General features: G+C 42.0%; 1 protein-coding gene across 4 annotated transcripts in view; it reads left to right on the top strand.

The window, feature by feature from the left end:
* Window positions 1-16,385, top strand: part of MTCL1 (microtubule crosslinking factor 1) — a 106,087-nt gene extending 89,702 nt beyond the window's left edge. For all 4 annotated transcript variants that reach the window (XM_061996091.1, XM_061996088.1, XM_061996090.1 and 1 more), the window contains 4 exons: window positions 2,440-2,745; window positions 5,555-5,586; window positions 7,032-8,586; window positions 15,167-16,385. In XM_061996091.1, the coding sequence (XP_061852075.1) occupies window positions 2,440-2,745; window positions 5,555-5,586; window positions 7,032-8,586; window positions 15,167-15,376 (2,103 nt within the window). In that variant the 3' untranslated portion in view covers window positions 15,377-16,385. The remainder of the gene's footprint in view (window positions 1-2,439; window positions 2,746-5,554; window positions 5,587-7,031; window positions 8,587-15,166) is intronic.
* The last annotated feature ends 229 nt before the right edge of the window (window positions 16,386-16,614 follow it).

Here is a 16,614-nt window from a genome sequence, read left to right as displayed (position 1 = left end):
CATCTCTTTGGTGTATCCTTTTCTATGCTTGAGGGACTTAACCTGGTTAGAGACTGCTTTTTCTATCCCCTGGGAGTGGGGCACATTGAAGGAAGTGACAGAGAAATCCCTGTTAAAGCTACCTAGCCTTTACTTCTCTTTAAACCTGATGTGACCTCTGTGCCATCTTGGGTAAGCCTACAAAACAGCTCTTAAGTAATCCTGGAGCTGATTCCTTTTGTTACTGTTCTGAAACTTCTAGGCTTCAACTATATATTTACTGTACAACAGAGAATTAGCAATAGATAGAGGAAATAAAAGATATTATGTCAAGCTAATTTCAGGAGACCAGATGATCAGAAGTAGCATTTAAAATCTTGAGTACCTGCCTGCAAAACTTCCATCTTTGCTTATAATCAAATCTCTGGAGGTCCCTTCCAACCCTACCATTCTATGATTCTGTGATTTCCCTGTGTGACAGGAAGCTTCCAAATATTTGCAGGGTTTTAGTTGAATATCCTCTCAGATTGCAGTCATGCCCTGCTTTATATGGAAACAATTAGTGTATCTTTGAAGTCCTTCTCCCCAGGGTTTTTCTGTGTGTATTCCATCTATGGCAATACACAGAGGATGAGGAGACTACATCAGTGTGTATGTTTGAAAAACAGAGTCTAAGAGATAGCAGAAGCATATGTGCCAAATTTCATATGAATGCTTTATGCCCATCTGCTTTCACACAACTCCTGAATAATACATGTATGACAAGAGGGAAGCTCACACCAATATATAAAATATATAAAATACTCCACTCTGGAGGGTTATGGGAATACTGCTCACATGTAAAAAACATGACGGCCTACTTTTTCCAGAGCTCAACGTTGCGAGGTTTTTCTTTTTAAGTACGTGTCACTTTGGTTTCCCTTAGAGAATCTCCCCACATTGTGCTTCTAAAGTGCACTGGCAAATATTTAAACTCATAACATCACCTATATGAAAAGTTGAGTGTTTTATGAGTATAAACACAAGTGGACTCAAAACCATTAGCCACTCTTGAAAAGTTTGGCCAGTATTTCTCACATTAATTCTCCTTTCAGCTATCTGAGATTCAGAGAATGAGCCACTATCTATCTGTACTGTTTTCTCATAAAGATTTCCAGATCGTTATCCTTACAGGATCACTGAAAATCTGGATGGGTGTGTAATTTGAACTGTGTATACAGAAAACATACGATTAGCATTTCTTCTTACTTTGAGTCGTTCCCATACACTGTGGAATGGACTCCCAGAGTCTCTTGGGATATATCTTCCCACCCTTACCTTTATAGGATAGCTTAAATTAGTTCCTTTTAATAGAACTGTTTCAAATGTTATATATCATGAGCAAAACCCCTTTTTGTAGACCTAAAACATAAGCAAAAATCTCACTGGTTTCAAGTACAAATTTAATAGAAATTTAACTAGAAATATATTAATAGACATTAGGCAGTACAATACCTGTTTATTTGTCCAAACCCATGCCACGGAATTAGAATAATACATTTTGAGGGTCCTCGGTCTCCAGCATCCTAGGGAATGACTTACATTTCCAGGTTATTGTCACTAATCTTAGCACACTGCTCTAGCAAAACATCACAGTTACTGATCCCTACTGTCATTTGTCATGTTTGAAAATATTACTTACTTCATCTATCCTGTTGTATTTACAATTAAAGGAGAAGTTGATCACATAATCTAATTGTTAAGATTGGCAATTTCACTAGTGGTTCACCCTCCCTTCACTCAGCTTTTGCAAAGTGTGGAGTTAATAGATTTTATGGACCTTCTAAAAATATGTATTTTCTTCAGACATGCTTTGCATGCCTAAGTCATCCATTTGACAATGCTTTTCTGTACAAAGAGTCAACTTTCTAGCCATGCATTAAAATACAGCTTTTGTCGTTCGTGAAATGAAATTTTCCACCTCTAGAAACAAGTAATGTACATAAAAGTGCAATCTTTGTATTGATGACCAGAAGAAAACTGTATTTGTTTCAATGAGACTCACCCTTCCTGGAGCTCCTACTTATGTTGTTTTAGGATCTCATATCAAGATTGTGTTAAAATAATAGCTAGTGTTGATTTGTTTCCTTAAAAATCAGTTTACAGACAGATGCATTATTTTGTGTTTATATTCACACACTGTGTGTATATATGTGTGTATATATATACGTAAACAAGCAAAACTATACACGCACACATTGAATCACTCCAAATCCCATGAGCAATGGCATCAAAGTCCCAGAGACACTCCCCTTGTGGAGAAGGACTAGCATAGCAAAACCAATGTGCCTGGATCCAGGTGGCGATTTCCTGGTGCCTCCTGAGGGCAAGAGTGCCTTACTTCTGAGGAGGAATGAGTTCTACAGAAAGCAATACGGTACATAAGTAATTGTTGTTCCTTCGAATTTGTGTTGTCTCCAGCTTCAGAAAGAAGTGAGCCCACGAAGAGGAAGTGGCTTTCTGTGTGACCAGAAGGAGAGTAACCTTCGTCCATTTACAACCCAGGGGAACCTTCATGTGCCTCGTCCGATGGGGTCACGGTCCTACTCTGATTCAGATGCCATTCAGTTTGACGATCGATCGCTGTCTAAGCTGAAGGAGAGTGACTGGTGCAGTGCCACAGAAAACCTCTTTCTGGAGTCACTGTCTCTTGATTCTCCCGATGAATCTGATGAGCACCGGTCTCGGCAGCTGGAGCGGGACAAGTTCTTGACCGGATTAACAGAAGTAAGCGCACTTCTGCCTTTTACCAAGCTGCTGTGTTGTCTCTTATGTCAGAATTGGTACAGCATCCCTGCTGTAGGAAGAGATATTGTGTCACAGGCACTACTTACAGTTACCCAGTGGTGAATCTGATATGGACAATACTTCATTCCTTGTTATGAGCTGATGGTACCAGTGTCCCAAGAAATTGGGAGCCAGACTGAAGGTCCCAAAGATTACCTCACCTTGCAGCATTATGTATGATATTTGACACAGCACATTGGTTTGGAAGGTCTTAAATCTCTTCCAGTTGTAAGTAGATATATGAAGAAACATGAGCTATATTTATAGTATAGTGTTTATGTTATACTATATCTTATAGCTATATTTACAGTGAGTGCTATAGAGAGCCACTTCTGGTTGTTCCATTGTGATTGCCTCCCAAATATATTAGTATGAGATGTTAAAAAAATAAAGTTGTTCCTCATCAGCAAAGTACCTACCCTGAGATAAAGATGTAAAATGATGATAAAGATGTAAAATGCAGTGCTAAGAGATGCCATTGGGCTGTAGTGAATGTAGTCTGTGTCCTGCTAAAATCTGCACCACCACAGGCTTACTTTCATGAGTTCCAGTTCTTCAGTTTTGTTAATGTTATTGCTAAAAGAAACAGAGGATCACTGTCTCCATATGCTGGTACAAAGTAACCTATGAACTGGCATGTGATATTTGTGGCACTGAGAATGTTCACATTAACCACAACTATAGTCTTTCATAATTCCTGCAAAGTTAAAATCGTATAACAACTTCAAAATGCTGATATCTCCTTTATTTTGTGTCATTCCTTGAATGTTAATGGCTGTTACAGAACAAGAAACATTCAGAGACTGCCAGAAGTTAAAATTATCAAGCAGGCAGCACATTCTGTGATGCAAGTTTTAAGTACTTTCTTGCATGAAAATTCAGATTTGTGCACATGGGTTAGACACTTAACTTGTGCTCTGAGCATGAGAATATTGGTTGAGTGTACAAATTCTAGCAAATAAGGAAGTAGAAGTTTCACAGTCAGACATATCTGTGTACTCTGGCTTGAAAATTTGATCCCTCTAGAAAAAAGTTTGTCAAATCTCAAGCTCCGGGCAGGACTAGGTTTACTGGTGTGCCTTCACTTGAATGTGTGCACCTGTGAAAAGCATTTCTTTGAGAGGTATAATGTTGTTACTCAGCTAAATTTCATTGTTACTCAACGAAATCAGGTTCTTTGAGAGGAAGAAAAGAAAAAAAGACTAAGAGAGGCAAAAAAATGTGACAACCCTTCTTACATTTCAAGTAGTTTTAGGTACCTGTGCATTCCAGTTAGATTTTTCTCCCCTCTAAGTGCCATAAATGTACGGATGGCAGTACAAGCTTCCCTATTTATTTCTTAGATTTTATTTCATACATGTCCCAGAGCTTGGTGAAGAGTGTTGGTACAAGTGTCAGGGATTCTATGTGTTGTGCTTGATTTTGATTGCTGTTTTCTTTCCTTCACATTCAGTCTGATATTTAAGAAGGGACATGTCCCTTCCTCTGTTTTGCAGACATTACTACCATTAAGAAAAGAGTTGGCAGCAGAATTTGGTCCTTGTTGATATTTGCGTAGCTTCTTTCCCTCAAAGCGTGCTTTAGTGAAACCTGGGCAAAGTCATTTCCCTCAGACAGTTTGCTCAAGTGAGACTAATTGGAGTTTAATGAATAGCTTAACTGAGGATGCACTGAGGCAACTGCAGACTGTTCCTCTTCACTGTGTTTTCTCCGTGATATTAACTGCAGTAGAAGTCAATCCAGGCTTCAGCTTGACTCTCCGTTCAGTTAGATCAGTTAGATGAGATCTACCCTGCAGTAATTCTACTGAAGCCACCAACATGTTTCCAGACTTACACCAGAGTGAACGCAAGGAGAATCAGTTTGTTCGTTGTTTTTTCCCCAGTTCTGTATAAATACCAAGTTGCTGAGTTGAGTGGTGCTCTTTTTGAGTAGTCACAATTTTAAATACAATTTTCTGTTGATGATGTTCTTTACCATGAGTGTAAAGTAATAAGTACTAATACTCTTTCTTTTTTCCTCATCGTACTTTGCACTCCCTATAGTTTCTTTTAGAAATATAAGCAAACGGTAAAAATAACTATAGAGCAATTACTTCAGAAGTATCTATTAAAAAACCCGACTCATTATGGGCATTGTCACAGGGAAATAATTGACATAAAAACATTCTAATGCCATTAGCAAGCTGTAGGTATTTCTCCTGTGAGACAAGTAACAGTCTTTCCACACATTTAATATAGCTAGCTTAAAGAGTTTCACTTGTCTGGTGCCATTTGTTGGTTCCTTAAGAACATATAATGAAATCTTATGTCAAAAGACCCCAGTTTATGTCTAATTTCAGCACAGTTAGGTCTCTGGCATTAGCAGATTACCTCCACAGAACAAATTCACTCACAAGTATATGGTCCAAAATAATATATTGTACATGTGAAAAATAGCCAATTGTAGCTTAGTTCCATTTGTGATTGCACAGGCCTATGAAAGTTCAAGGCTGTTGTCAGTTTGGTGTATGGGCTTTCCCTGTGCTGTCTGTTGTCCTGATGGGGTTGCTCATTCTGCAGCCTATGTACAAAGGGAAGAATATTCGCACTGGCAATTTAAGGTTCTTCATCAGAGGTAAAATCAGACACTTTTCAGAGACAAACATACCTGGTGCAACCAGAAGGAAGTGAATGACAAAATACCCACAAGCTAATGCCATCAACAGGTTCAGAAATAACTTCTTTTGTTTATTTCTCTTTCTCTTCAGGAGGAAGAAACACATCAAGGAAATCTTCAAAGGTGAGTAAGACTTACAGGGAAAAACAGACCAAATGTTCAACTGCCAGAGCGGTAGCTCTCCAGCACCCAGACCACAGACCTAGGACATAGCCACACTGCCACCAAAGCAGTCTGTGAGCCAAGTTAATGGATTTACCCAGAGATTAATTTGTCTCAGTGTGCTTCTGTTCTACTCTGATTTACTTGGGCCACATTCAGTTGTGGTGCACAAAGATCAAAATGTATGAATATGCATGAAGCTGCTACTGAACACTGAGGGTTACGCCCACCTTAGCAAGCAGATCTGTAGACGTTGATATATAGAGGAAAATAATTGCTGCTGAGGACCCGGCACTCCCTTCATGTCAAGGATATTTTGCTTTGGACTAGTTCTGGACTAGATCCCATGGGTTAACTACCCACTTAACCTTAAATTATGTTAGTTGTGCTTCTGGAGAGCATCTTCTTAGCTCCCTTCCATTCCAGAAGAACCCAGCCCATGCTGTCTGAGATTGCCCTCTGTACAAACCAGAGCATCTGATTAAGAGATTCACTTCAAAACCACTCTCCTGATGTCACCTAATTCCCTAACATAGATGCACCCTAACTGCAGCTGGTGCTCTTGCTTAAAAACTAACAGTGTGATTTTACTGCATCCTCCCGATCACTGATACATTGCTTTCTGAATGCTCACCCAGCTTGAGTTACCTCCTTGAGCCAACTCTGATATCTACACTCTTTTGCATTTTAAGTAGTCCTGTTTAGAAAGCTTCTTTTTTTTGTTTTTTTTTTTCTTACAACAAAGCAGAAGGACAACTCAGATGAATGCTTGTGATTTGTACAAACTGTCAAAATGCAGGAAAGCCAAGATTCCAGCATCATCATATAGTGATTCCCTTCTGTTGAACTTTAGCACAAACTAAATCCTCCAAGCCAGTTCAACATAACAGCATTCAGGCTGGATGGCTACGCACCAGCTGTGCAGCCTGGGCAATCTCAGGAGCAGAGGTGGACTTGCTGATTTTGCAGCAAGTCAGAAATTGTCCATATTTGCTTTGAAACTTGTGCATCATATTATGGCAAACACTTTTTTCCCCCTGAATGTTATATTTCCAAAATCCATTCTGCTGTGTCATATTTCAGACATTTGCCAATCAGTGATCCATGAGAACACGGTAAATTAGGAGCCATTAGGAAAGCATTTTGTACTTTCAAAGACACATCAGGAATACTTGCATTTCACAGCTATTTATTTTTAAGATTATAAAAGAGAACTTCTTTGAAAGTGAAGGTTTTGTATGCAAATTGCAACAAATAGGGATTTATATAAACAAATTATTATATATATATATATATATAAAAACAAATAGTGAAAGCTGGATTTCCTGAGATAGTTTGCTGCTGAAAATAAGTTTCTCCGTGAGAGTTTCCAAGACCATTAGTGACTCTCATGTTCCCCTCTCCAGGGCAATGTCCGTTTCTTCCATGTCAGAATTTCAACGCCTGATGGATATTTCTCCATTTCTACCAGAAAAAAACTTGCCTTCATCCAGCAGCAAAGATGACATAACCCCTCCCCTGTCTCCTGACGATCTGAAATACATCGAGGAGTTCAACAAAAATTGGGATTACAGTAGCACTAGGAACCATGGTGGGGCCACCGAGAAGCCTGCAGAAGGCCGGGCAGAAAGGACAGAAATTGGGAAAGCAGGGAATGATCCTGCTTCAGATTCCTTCCAGGCCTCATCATGGTACCTCACTACCAGTGTCACTATGACAACTAACACCATGACCAGCCCAGAGCATTGCCAGAAGCAGCCAACGAGGAGTCATGGTGTAAATGAAAAGATGGGAGTTCGGGTCTTTCACAGCCCACCAGTCATCCGTAGGTTTGATAACACGGTGATAGCTGATGGGAAAAACCAGGTTGAGCCGGACTTCCTGTTTTCTGTGACCAAAGCTATGGGGAATGCGGCCGAGACAAAAGGTGCTTCCTCTGATATGTTTGGAAGGTGGTCTTGTGACCTAGCCAAACATCGTAAGGATTTTCTGGAGGGCAGTCTTCATCCCATTGAACGTCCTATTTGCACTACTGTGGGCTTTGCCTCGCCCTTGCACAGCTTGGAGATGTCCAAAAACATGAGCGATGATATGAAGGAGGTTGCTTTCTCTGTCCGAAATGCAATACGCTCCAACTCCAGCTCAACGGAGCCTCAGTTTAAGGACACCGCGTGTCAAACTAACGGCATGAGGACAACGGGGACGCAGACCACACAGACCATCAGCGTTGGCTTGCAGACAGAAACCCTGCGCAGTATCACCAGCAGTCCACACAAGTGTCTGACACCGAAAGGGGGGTCCACGCCTGTCTCTTCACCATCCAGAAGCCTGAGAAGCAGGCAGGTGACCCCCGTCATTGAAAAGGTCCAGGCTAAGTTCGAACGCACATGCTGCTCCCCCAAATATGGCTCTCCAAAGTTGCAAAGGAAAATCCTTCCCAAATCAGACCAGCCAAACAACCGGACTTTGCCCAGCACACCTCAGAAAGGATTCAGTGAGTCCGCTTGGGCTAGATCAACGACTACAAGGGAGAGTCCTGTCCACACAACTATCAATGATGGCCTCTCCAGTCTGTTCAACATTATTGACCATAGCCCCATCTTTCACGAGGCCTTCCAAAAATGCCCCAGGTCTAGCAGCCGGTCCAGGTCAGCAGAACCCAGACCAGAACTGGGCCCACTGCAGGAGCCATGTACAAATGCCCGTGGCAGATCACCCAGTCCTCTCCGGTTGGGGACAGAGACGCAAAAGGAAGAAGGGACTGAGGTGACAAGTATCAGGCAGGACTTATCCGCTCCTCCAGGGTACACACTTGCAGAAAATACTGCGAGGATCTTGAATAAGAAACTTTTGGAGCATGCCTTAAAGGAAGAAAGAAGGCTACCTTCACACAGCCCACCAAATCTTAGCAATGACAACAGCACAGGAGAAATTGTCAAAGTAGATCCAGGGTCCATAGAGGTAATGAGTTTGTTTGTTTTCCCTCCTATAGCTAAATGCACTCTTCTTTGAGCAAATGCGTTATGAGATCTCTTGCTGTCCTAGTGAGTATTTACAGTGAATATCCTGATCCTGTCATGGTACCACCCGTGAGTCCCAGTTGTGGAACTGTTGGATTAGTCACTGAAGAACTCATTAAAGAATTGAGTTTCTATCTTGACAGCTTATCGGGCTTGAAAGCTCAGAAGAGCTTTATCCTTTACAGGATAAAGATGCCTTTACAGGATAAAAATTGTTCTCCCCTGAATGACTGGGATAAGAGTTTTCTGTCACAAAAGCACCACATGTTACAGAGCCTCCAGGGGCTCTAGGTTTGAGTAAATTTCTCTTTTATGCTGGATGGAAAGGTAAACTCTTTCTCCTACACAAGAATGGGTTTGTGTGAAAAATAGGCTCTACAGTATCCTGAACAAAAACTTTAGGACTTTCAGCATAGCTTTCCTGGATGTATCTGATTATGTTTGTCTCAGGTCTGTGAATGTGACTAAATGGGATGACATTTGATATTGACTGTTGCTGAAAAAAGAGAATCAACTAGTCTTAAGCACATACCTCAGTAGCCTTTAAGAATTTTTTGTTGATACTTTGTCAACAGTGTAACAGTCATACCATCTGTCTCAGCAAGTATGCCCAGGTACTGGGGGTCAGAGTCTCAGGTATAGTAACGTGCTAGAGCAGTCAACAAAAAAGACACTGTAATGATAGACAAAAGCTTTCAGTTATCAGTGTTTAAGCCTTCTGTTCCTGGCGAACTTTTATGCACGTGAAAGGGTTGCACTGAAGAGGCCTGGAGAAAAGCTGAATTATGCCCATCTCTTACCAGCCTGTGGTGCCTTTTGTACAGCACTGAAATGACATGTGTTCTGCTGGGCAGTGACACTCCCCTGGCAGGGGCAGGAGCCCATCACCGTCTCTGCCCTGTGCTGCTCCTTTAGCATGCTCATGCTTTGGTGAGCTCTGGCTGCAGGGCAGCAGCTCCTGCTTGACCCCAATGCATCCCAGATGTCCTACCTTGACCTCACTGGGCTGACGACTGCTGCCTCAGCCTCAAGTGAGGGTTCAAACCCCATTTTCAAACTCAGCATTTAGCTTGAGGATTTGTGGGGATGTGAGCACTGAAACTTTTTGAGTCTGCAGTCTGCCTTGCAGTAATCGGTGGTTCTTAATGGACAATCAATTCCTCTTTTGTAGGTACAGCTCAGAGGACATGATCCCTTGTGCCTAACAAGAGAATCCAAAGATGAGGATATATTCCCTATATGCAGTTTAAACAGATAGAAACATTGAAGTTTAGATGTATAAAAAAGAAACCACATACATGTTTAAAATAATAAAAGTGGGCTTTTGCACACAAACCTCAGAGTGAATGAAAGTGAAAAGCACACTCATATATTTGAATCTTTCTAGCCATCTCTGTATTTTATCCTTAGTTTGAAACACTGGGAATGTACTACCAGTCCTTCACAAAAAGTCCTTCTTAGAAAGTGTCTTGTACTCTTACAAGTTCAACTCAGCTTTGCCTTCAAGGCATCCCTTGAAAGTCTTGTTTTCCTCCTGCATTTTTTAAACATCTCAGCAGACATCAAATATAAGTAAATGAATGGCAGCCCACGTCATCACAAATTTCTGTAGGCAAAATACAATTAGTATATGTGATGCGCAGACAGATTTGGGTCAATGCTGTGTAGCAAAAAGTCATTGACCATCAACTTGGCAGAAAATTGCTTCTCTTTGTGAATTCTCAGTGTCTTTTGCCTAATTTTTTTTAGTTTTGAGCCTCAGAGCTAAGACTTGTTTTTCCTTGCACCTCTTACTTGGTTGTTACGACTGTTGTCTAGATGCACGGGTTATGATCTCTGGGTGATCCTGTCATTTCTCAGGAAAATGAAGGTGGTGGGTGTTCACACAATGAGCTTTGCTTTTCCTAGATGAGGTGATGCTCTACAAGATATAGTTCATGGAGCACAGGTTCAATAATGAAAAACAAAACCACAAATGAGTTTAGACTTTGCAGATGCCTTGGGTTATTTATGGATTACACTGACCACACAAATTACACTTTGTACAGATTCCACTAGCTCATTTTGTAAAAAGCCAGATGCAGCAGTTCAGCAAATGTTGATCTTGGAGGAGGCAGGCTGTCCTTGGGGCAGCATCATGTCAGTGCTGCCCCTGCCAATCTCCTGTAGATCCTTACTCTGCTTCCCCCTCACCTTTCTGCTCAGGATGAGTGTCTGCTTACCACCAAATGCCTTCTTGTTTCTGCAATCCTGCCATGGTATATTAATGACTTTAAACTTGTATGGAGCACCTGTTGGTGCCTTTTCTTTAATTTGAGCTTCTGAGTGATTTAGTTACATAATTTCTTTTTATTTTCCAGCTGCGAAAGTGGAATCTGGTTCATATGTATTTATATAGTTACGTATATTTATGTATGAGTATGTGAGTATATGCATACAGAGTAGTAATAACTTTATATTTTCTAACTTGCCCAGAGCTGTTTAGAAACAAATTCATAGCCACCCAGTGCAGCCTACCAGTGTCTTACGCTGCTAATTCACTAAACCACTATCTTACTTGCATAGCATGGGATTTATAAATATTACTATTAAAAATGAAAATTAGTATTACCCTAAGACCTTAGGAGCTGTATGAACATTCTTCTCCTGTGGCTAGCAATGGTGTAAATCAGAGGTTGCACAAGAGTCCTGGACTAGGGGGTCAAACTCATTTCTGGAGACAGCACTGTGAAAAGGCTGTCCACACAGACCTGAGAGTAGAGGGTAGCTGCTTGCTGCATCATCTGCTCCCTGGGACACAGTGATTGCTGCACACTTGCCACTGAACCATTCAGCGTGGGAGGGGGAATATTAAAAAGAAGAAAAAGTGGTGTCAGAATTAAAGGGCTTTTGCATTAGTTTGAGTCTCCCATTCAGCATTGCTATTAAGTAGGAGCAAGGGAGAAGGATAAGACAAAGGGTTTTCATGAAGCCTGAGCAACACAAGATCGAGTAATGTGAGAAACATGGGTAACATGAAATATTGGTCTTTTTTTTGTTTGTCAAAGATTTCTTGAGCAGAAATCAAAGGGAAAAAAAGTACAGTTTTATTCCTCTTTCATAGTAATGTGGTTTTTCTCTAGCCCTAATCAAGGTTGACAAAGGATGACAAATGTCTTTCTCTGCTGAGTAGAAATGTTTGGTTTGTTTAATGCCATGTCCACTTCTGAGATTGTACTAGGATTGTAAAAGGTTGGTTTGTTTGCTTCCTCCCTTTCTAAATCTTTTTCTCCTCAAGTGGCTTATCTTTTATTTTTGATTATTAGTTTCCCTATGGTAACAGCGGTAACATGATCTGAATGGGTAGTAACATCTGGAGACTTCTTCCTTGCTGACAGGAAACCTTCACTTTAAAAAAAATAATGGATTAAAACAGTTCTTTCCAACCTACTTGCTTTCTTTCTCTTTTCTGTCTGTTCTGTCCAGAACCAAACTGTCTTATTAACTGCCCCCTGGGGACTCTAACCCTGCCTGCCTCACTGCTGTAAGTCCTTTCTACCTTGTTTCCAGAGCTTTCCGAAAGCAGGTATTTTTGAACGCGTGAGTTAACAAAGGGAAAGAACTACCCACAGCTCCAGAGATATCGGCACACACCCAACATCCCTGTGGTCCTTGGGAGGCGGCGGTCAGAAGCCTGTCTGCCGTCACCTGTGGCAGCATGGGCTATGAAGAGGCCACACTTCAGTCAAAATTTGTGCTGTTGGGGTTTTTGTTAAACTTTTAAAAATTGGCAAAATTTAGGACCAACATAAAGGTATGCAAAAATGTTGGAGAGGGATTCAGATTTATAACGAACATCTCTCTTTCTTTTGACAAATACACAGCACTGCACAGGGCTTCTGGCGGCCCCGGGGTGCATCCCCTCTGGCCACAGTTGCAGCAGCAGGTGGAGAGGGCTGGGTAAGGGGGTCCAGCACCAACCCATGGCTGATGGTCACCTTTGCTCACTAAGCTGTTCCCAGCCCAGTTTTGGCCAGTGGCTAGGGTTACTGCAGTGGAGGGAAGGAAGAAACTATCCAGACCTGAGCGGTGACCATCCACTCCATCTCAGAGGCAGAAAACTGTTTTATTTATGAATATAGGCATAGCCATGGTGGCTGACAGCTTAACTCGGAAAATAGCTAGAAACTAAAGCTGAAATCAGCTTTCCTATTTTCAATGTCCAGGCTAAGAAGCACTGCCTCGCCACTCACATCCCCAAGCAACCATCAAACTGAATTACTCACCAGATATTAATTTTTTTAAAAAGTGTCTAGCTATGACAGCTACACGTGGTAAGTGCGGAGGGAGTTCAGAAACTGTTCTGGACAGCTTCCTTGTCATGGCTGGATTTCCTTAGCACAGGCTGATGAAGCCACACTGCGAGTGGGAGTGACTGATGCAGCAGCCAGGACATCACTTGTTAGCCCTGGAGCAACAGCCATTGCCAGCAAAGCCTTGCATTGTGCTGGGCACAGATAAGATGAGCTTAACCCTGACATTCAGTAAAAGCTGGCCAACATCTGTGGGTGTGCTGAAGAGAAGCTTTTGAACTGGAAGGAAGCAATGGAAATAAATGTTGTTATCACTGTGCTGACTCTCGTTTACTGCTATGAAACTAAGCAGCCAGAAGGAAGCAGTGCTACAGAGATATCATTTTAAGCCTCTGTTTAGAAAGAGGCTAAGACAAAACCCACAAATCTCATAGCCTTAATTCACTGTTGCGCTGCCTCTGGGGCTTGCTGTGCATATGGATTTCTCTTAACAAATCTGAGGCTAGTGGCAGCTTTCACAGACCATATGTTGCCCCAGGCGCAATGGGATAAGGTGAAGTAAGGACACAGAGTCAATCTTCTTGTTAGCGCTGATTTGTATTTCAGCCTTACTGTCATTTTAGCAAGGGGTGTTGTGAAGCTTAGGATGCAGAAATTGGGGGATGGGGGGGTGGGGGGGAGGGATGCAGTGCAGAGGCAGCAATGCAGACCTGGGCCCTGTAGCCCCCTGACCAGCTTCTGCCATGGCTCACTGCCCTCAGTCCCTGCAAGTGCTGAGGGCGGATGAGCGCAGCATACGGTGATGTGCAACTGTAGATCATCTTGTTGGATGCATATTGCCCAAATGCACTGAAGTTTGCCCTTCGTAGAGGCTTCCCCAAGTCTTGATGACACACTCCCTCCAAAACACATGCCTGCACAAGCTCCATTTCCTGCACCTCAGCTCTGTGTCTTCAAAATTGATCTTTCTGTCCTGTACTGTTCATGTTTGATCCTCCCACTGTGACAGAGAGGTTCGACGACATATCCCCTTGTTTGTTCACTGCCAATCACATCATGTTACCTACTCCAATATTGTCCATCCCTAGTCATGTCTCCACGTGAAACACTGTGCTGCATCCTTTTCTTCCCACTGTCTCGTTCTACTGCTGCCTTGGTTTAACTGTGCCTTACCATGCCAGAGCTCTCCCTTTGCATTGTAGCGTTTCTGGTCTCTCTTCATTTATCACCAGTTTGCATTCTGGTTTTGAGGCTGTTTTTTATTGAACTCTCCTGTCGTCTCCAGTGAGTGCTCCTCAGTCTACACATTTCTAAAGGTTGACAAACTCCTCTGATTTGCTTTTATAAATTACAAAGTATGCAATTAAATTCAGAAGGTTGGCTTTTGCACTATGAGACAGACCTGCTCCTGCAATCACTTGTCTTGATGTAAGGAGCATTCAGAGTGAGGCAGGAAGCCTGGCTCTGCTATGAGCAAAATCCGTAAATATTAGAGGCAATTACCAACATAGTGCCAGCATAAAAAATCACAACTGCAGATCATTTCTAATTGCAAAGGCAGGATAATAAAGCCTGAACAGTGGAAGGTTGGTAGAGAAGTAAAATTTGAGTTTTCTTCTGTTTCTGTGAATGTTCTTTAATGTACCATACCACTGGGTCCTGTAATTCAGGCTTCAGCAGCTGGCAGTAAAAAGTGATGTTCTAGAAGATTAAATCTGTAGGTAAGCCTCATCTTTAATCCAGCTAGAGATCATAACTAGTCCTATAGTCATTATTCTGCTGCCAAGAAATCTTTCCTACATGTCAGTCTGAACTCCCAGTCAGTGGTCATTTTCACCCTCCTTGCAATTGCCAAACCTGGACCTTTGATGCTAGGTCAGCACTTACAGAAACAAGTTGAATAGTGGATTTTCCTGAACTGTCATGCAAATGTACTTTTCAGCTTTTCTTCTTCTAGCACAAGGAGAATTAGCAAATGGAAGTTTGTCAGCTACTCCAGCTCATCCCAGACCTCATTCTTTCATTCTCTCCTTACCTGTTCCATAAATCACAGGCCCACATGCAGATATCTGGAGCCCGCACACAGCCAGATGTTTGCTGCTTGCTTCTGTTCTGCAACGTGACAGATGCTTAGCTTTAGTTTGAATTTCATGTGCCTTAATTCTTTGCGCATCCGGACAGCCTCTAATGCAAGTCACTAACCGCTGTTTTGCTCTCTTGGCTGCCAAGGAACTACCTTGTTCTGCACTAGCCCCGTCCCTCCAACCCTGCTTCTCCCGGCCAGAGAGACCAGCGAACCGGCGCCCACCGTCGCGATGGGCTTCACATTCCCCTACTGCCTCACAGTCGCCGTCCACCGGAGACCTGACTTCCTCGGAGGAGAGCGGAAACAAGGAGCCGCTGGCAGAGCTCCCTGGCCAGGGAGGTGAGCTGGCCTGACTCCATGGGGAGCAGAGGGGGGGGCTGCCACTCCCCCCTGCTGGGTCACCCGTCAGCCCTCTCTGCCATAGAGGAGGGAGCTCCGCTCGCAGAGGTCAAAGAATGTTCTCAGATGCAGCTGCTGAATGTCCAACCTGGGAAACAGAGGTGTTTCTAGAATGAAACAGTTAATGTGCCTGTAATAACTTAATTTTTTTTCATAGTCGAGAAAACTATTTTTGTCTCCATCTTTTCTACATACAGTATATTAACCAAAAAAAAAGGTAAAAATGATATAAAGTAAGATTTAAAATGTAAATTAAGTTTTAAGGGAATTTGAATACATGCTCGCGCTCTCTCCAAATACTGACTGCCTTTTGGTTATATTTGCACTGTTATGTTTTCAATTTTGGGTTTTTTGGGTTGTTTTGGTTTTTATTTCATGTAAAACTAGGGTCTTAAGTTAATTTTATTCTGTTTTAATGTCAGTGTTATTGGTTTTTAAAAGTAAGGTTCTTAAAGTTGCTTCAACTCTCTGAAGCGATACCTTTTAAGTAGCGAAGAAAGCCATTAAGCTCGTTCACTAGGCTTGTATTACTAGAGATGGAGGGGAATACAGGTAAACACAAGAAAAAGTGTAAAAAAAAGAATGCCTCAGAAAGTCTTATGGAGTTAGCTGTAAAATACACCTACAATACTTGACTTGCATGCCTCTGGGTCCTCGCACTTTAGTGCATGTACATACTGCTACTGTACCATCACATAAATGTGAGTCAATCTGTTTCACTGTAATATTGTTGTGAATTTACCTGTACTGTACTTTTATTGTTGGTATTCTTGCATTGACTATACAAGAAGACTTTTTAAATTATTGTTAGCAGTCCAACTGGCTATGTACAGTGTTTACTGAGAACTTCCTTTGTTTTGGGAAAACCATGGAGATCTCTGGGCATACTAAATTGTAACTGATCTCGTTTAAGAGTCTATTGGAGACCATGTGACGTGGAAATAAAACCCTTAGTATTTACAAGCTGCTCGAGTGCTTTGTGATGGCCTTTTATGATGGTGCCTCCCAGGTTCATTTAACTTGAGGGGTGGCGGGGAAAGGCCCTCAAACTCCTCCTTTATTTATAAAGGAAGAATGCTTCTTAGTATGAAATAAATCACAGCAAATCCAAATACTATGCTGTACTCCACAGAGTCCTGTAAGCACTGGATCGGGCCATGGGAGGGTTTCCAAATGCCTTCGCTGAACTCTA

The sequence above is a fragment of the Colius striatus genome, chromosome 4 (assembly GCF_028858725.1).
Source record: "Colius striatus isolate bColStr4 chromosome 4, bColStr4.1.hap1, whole genome shotgun sequence".
Taxonomy (NCBI): domain Eukaryota; kingdom Metazoa; phylum Chordata; class Aves; order Coliiformes; family Coliidae; genus Colius; species Colius striatus.
Note: the sequence above shows the minus strand (reverse complement) of the source record. Positions and strands in the feature narration are given on the sequence as shown.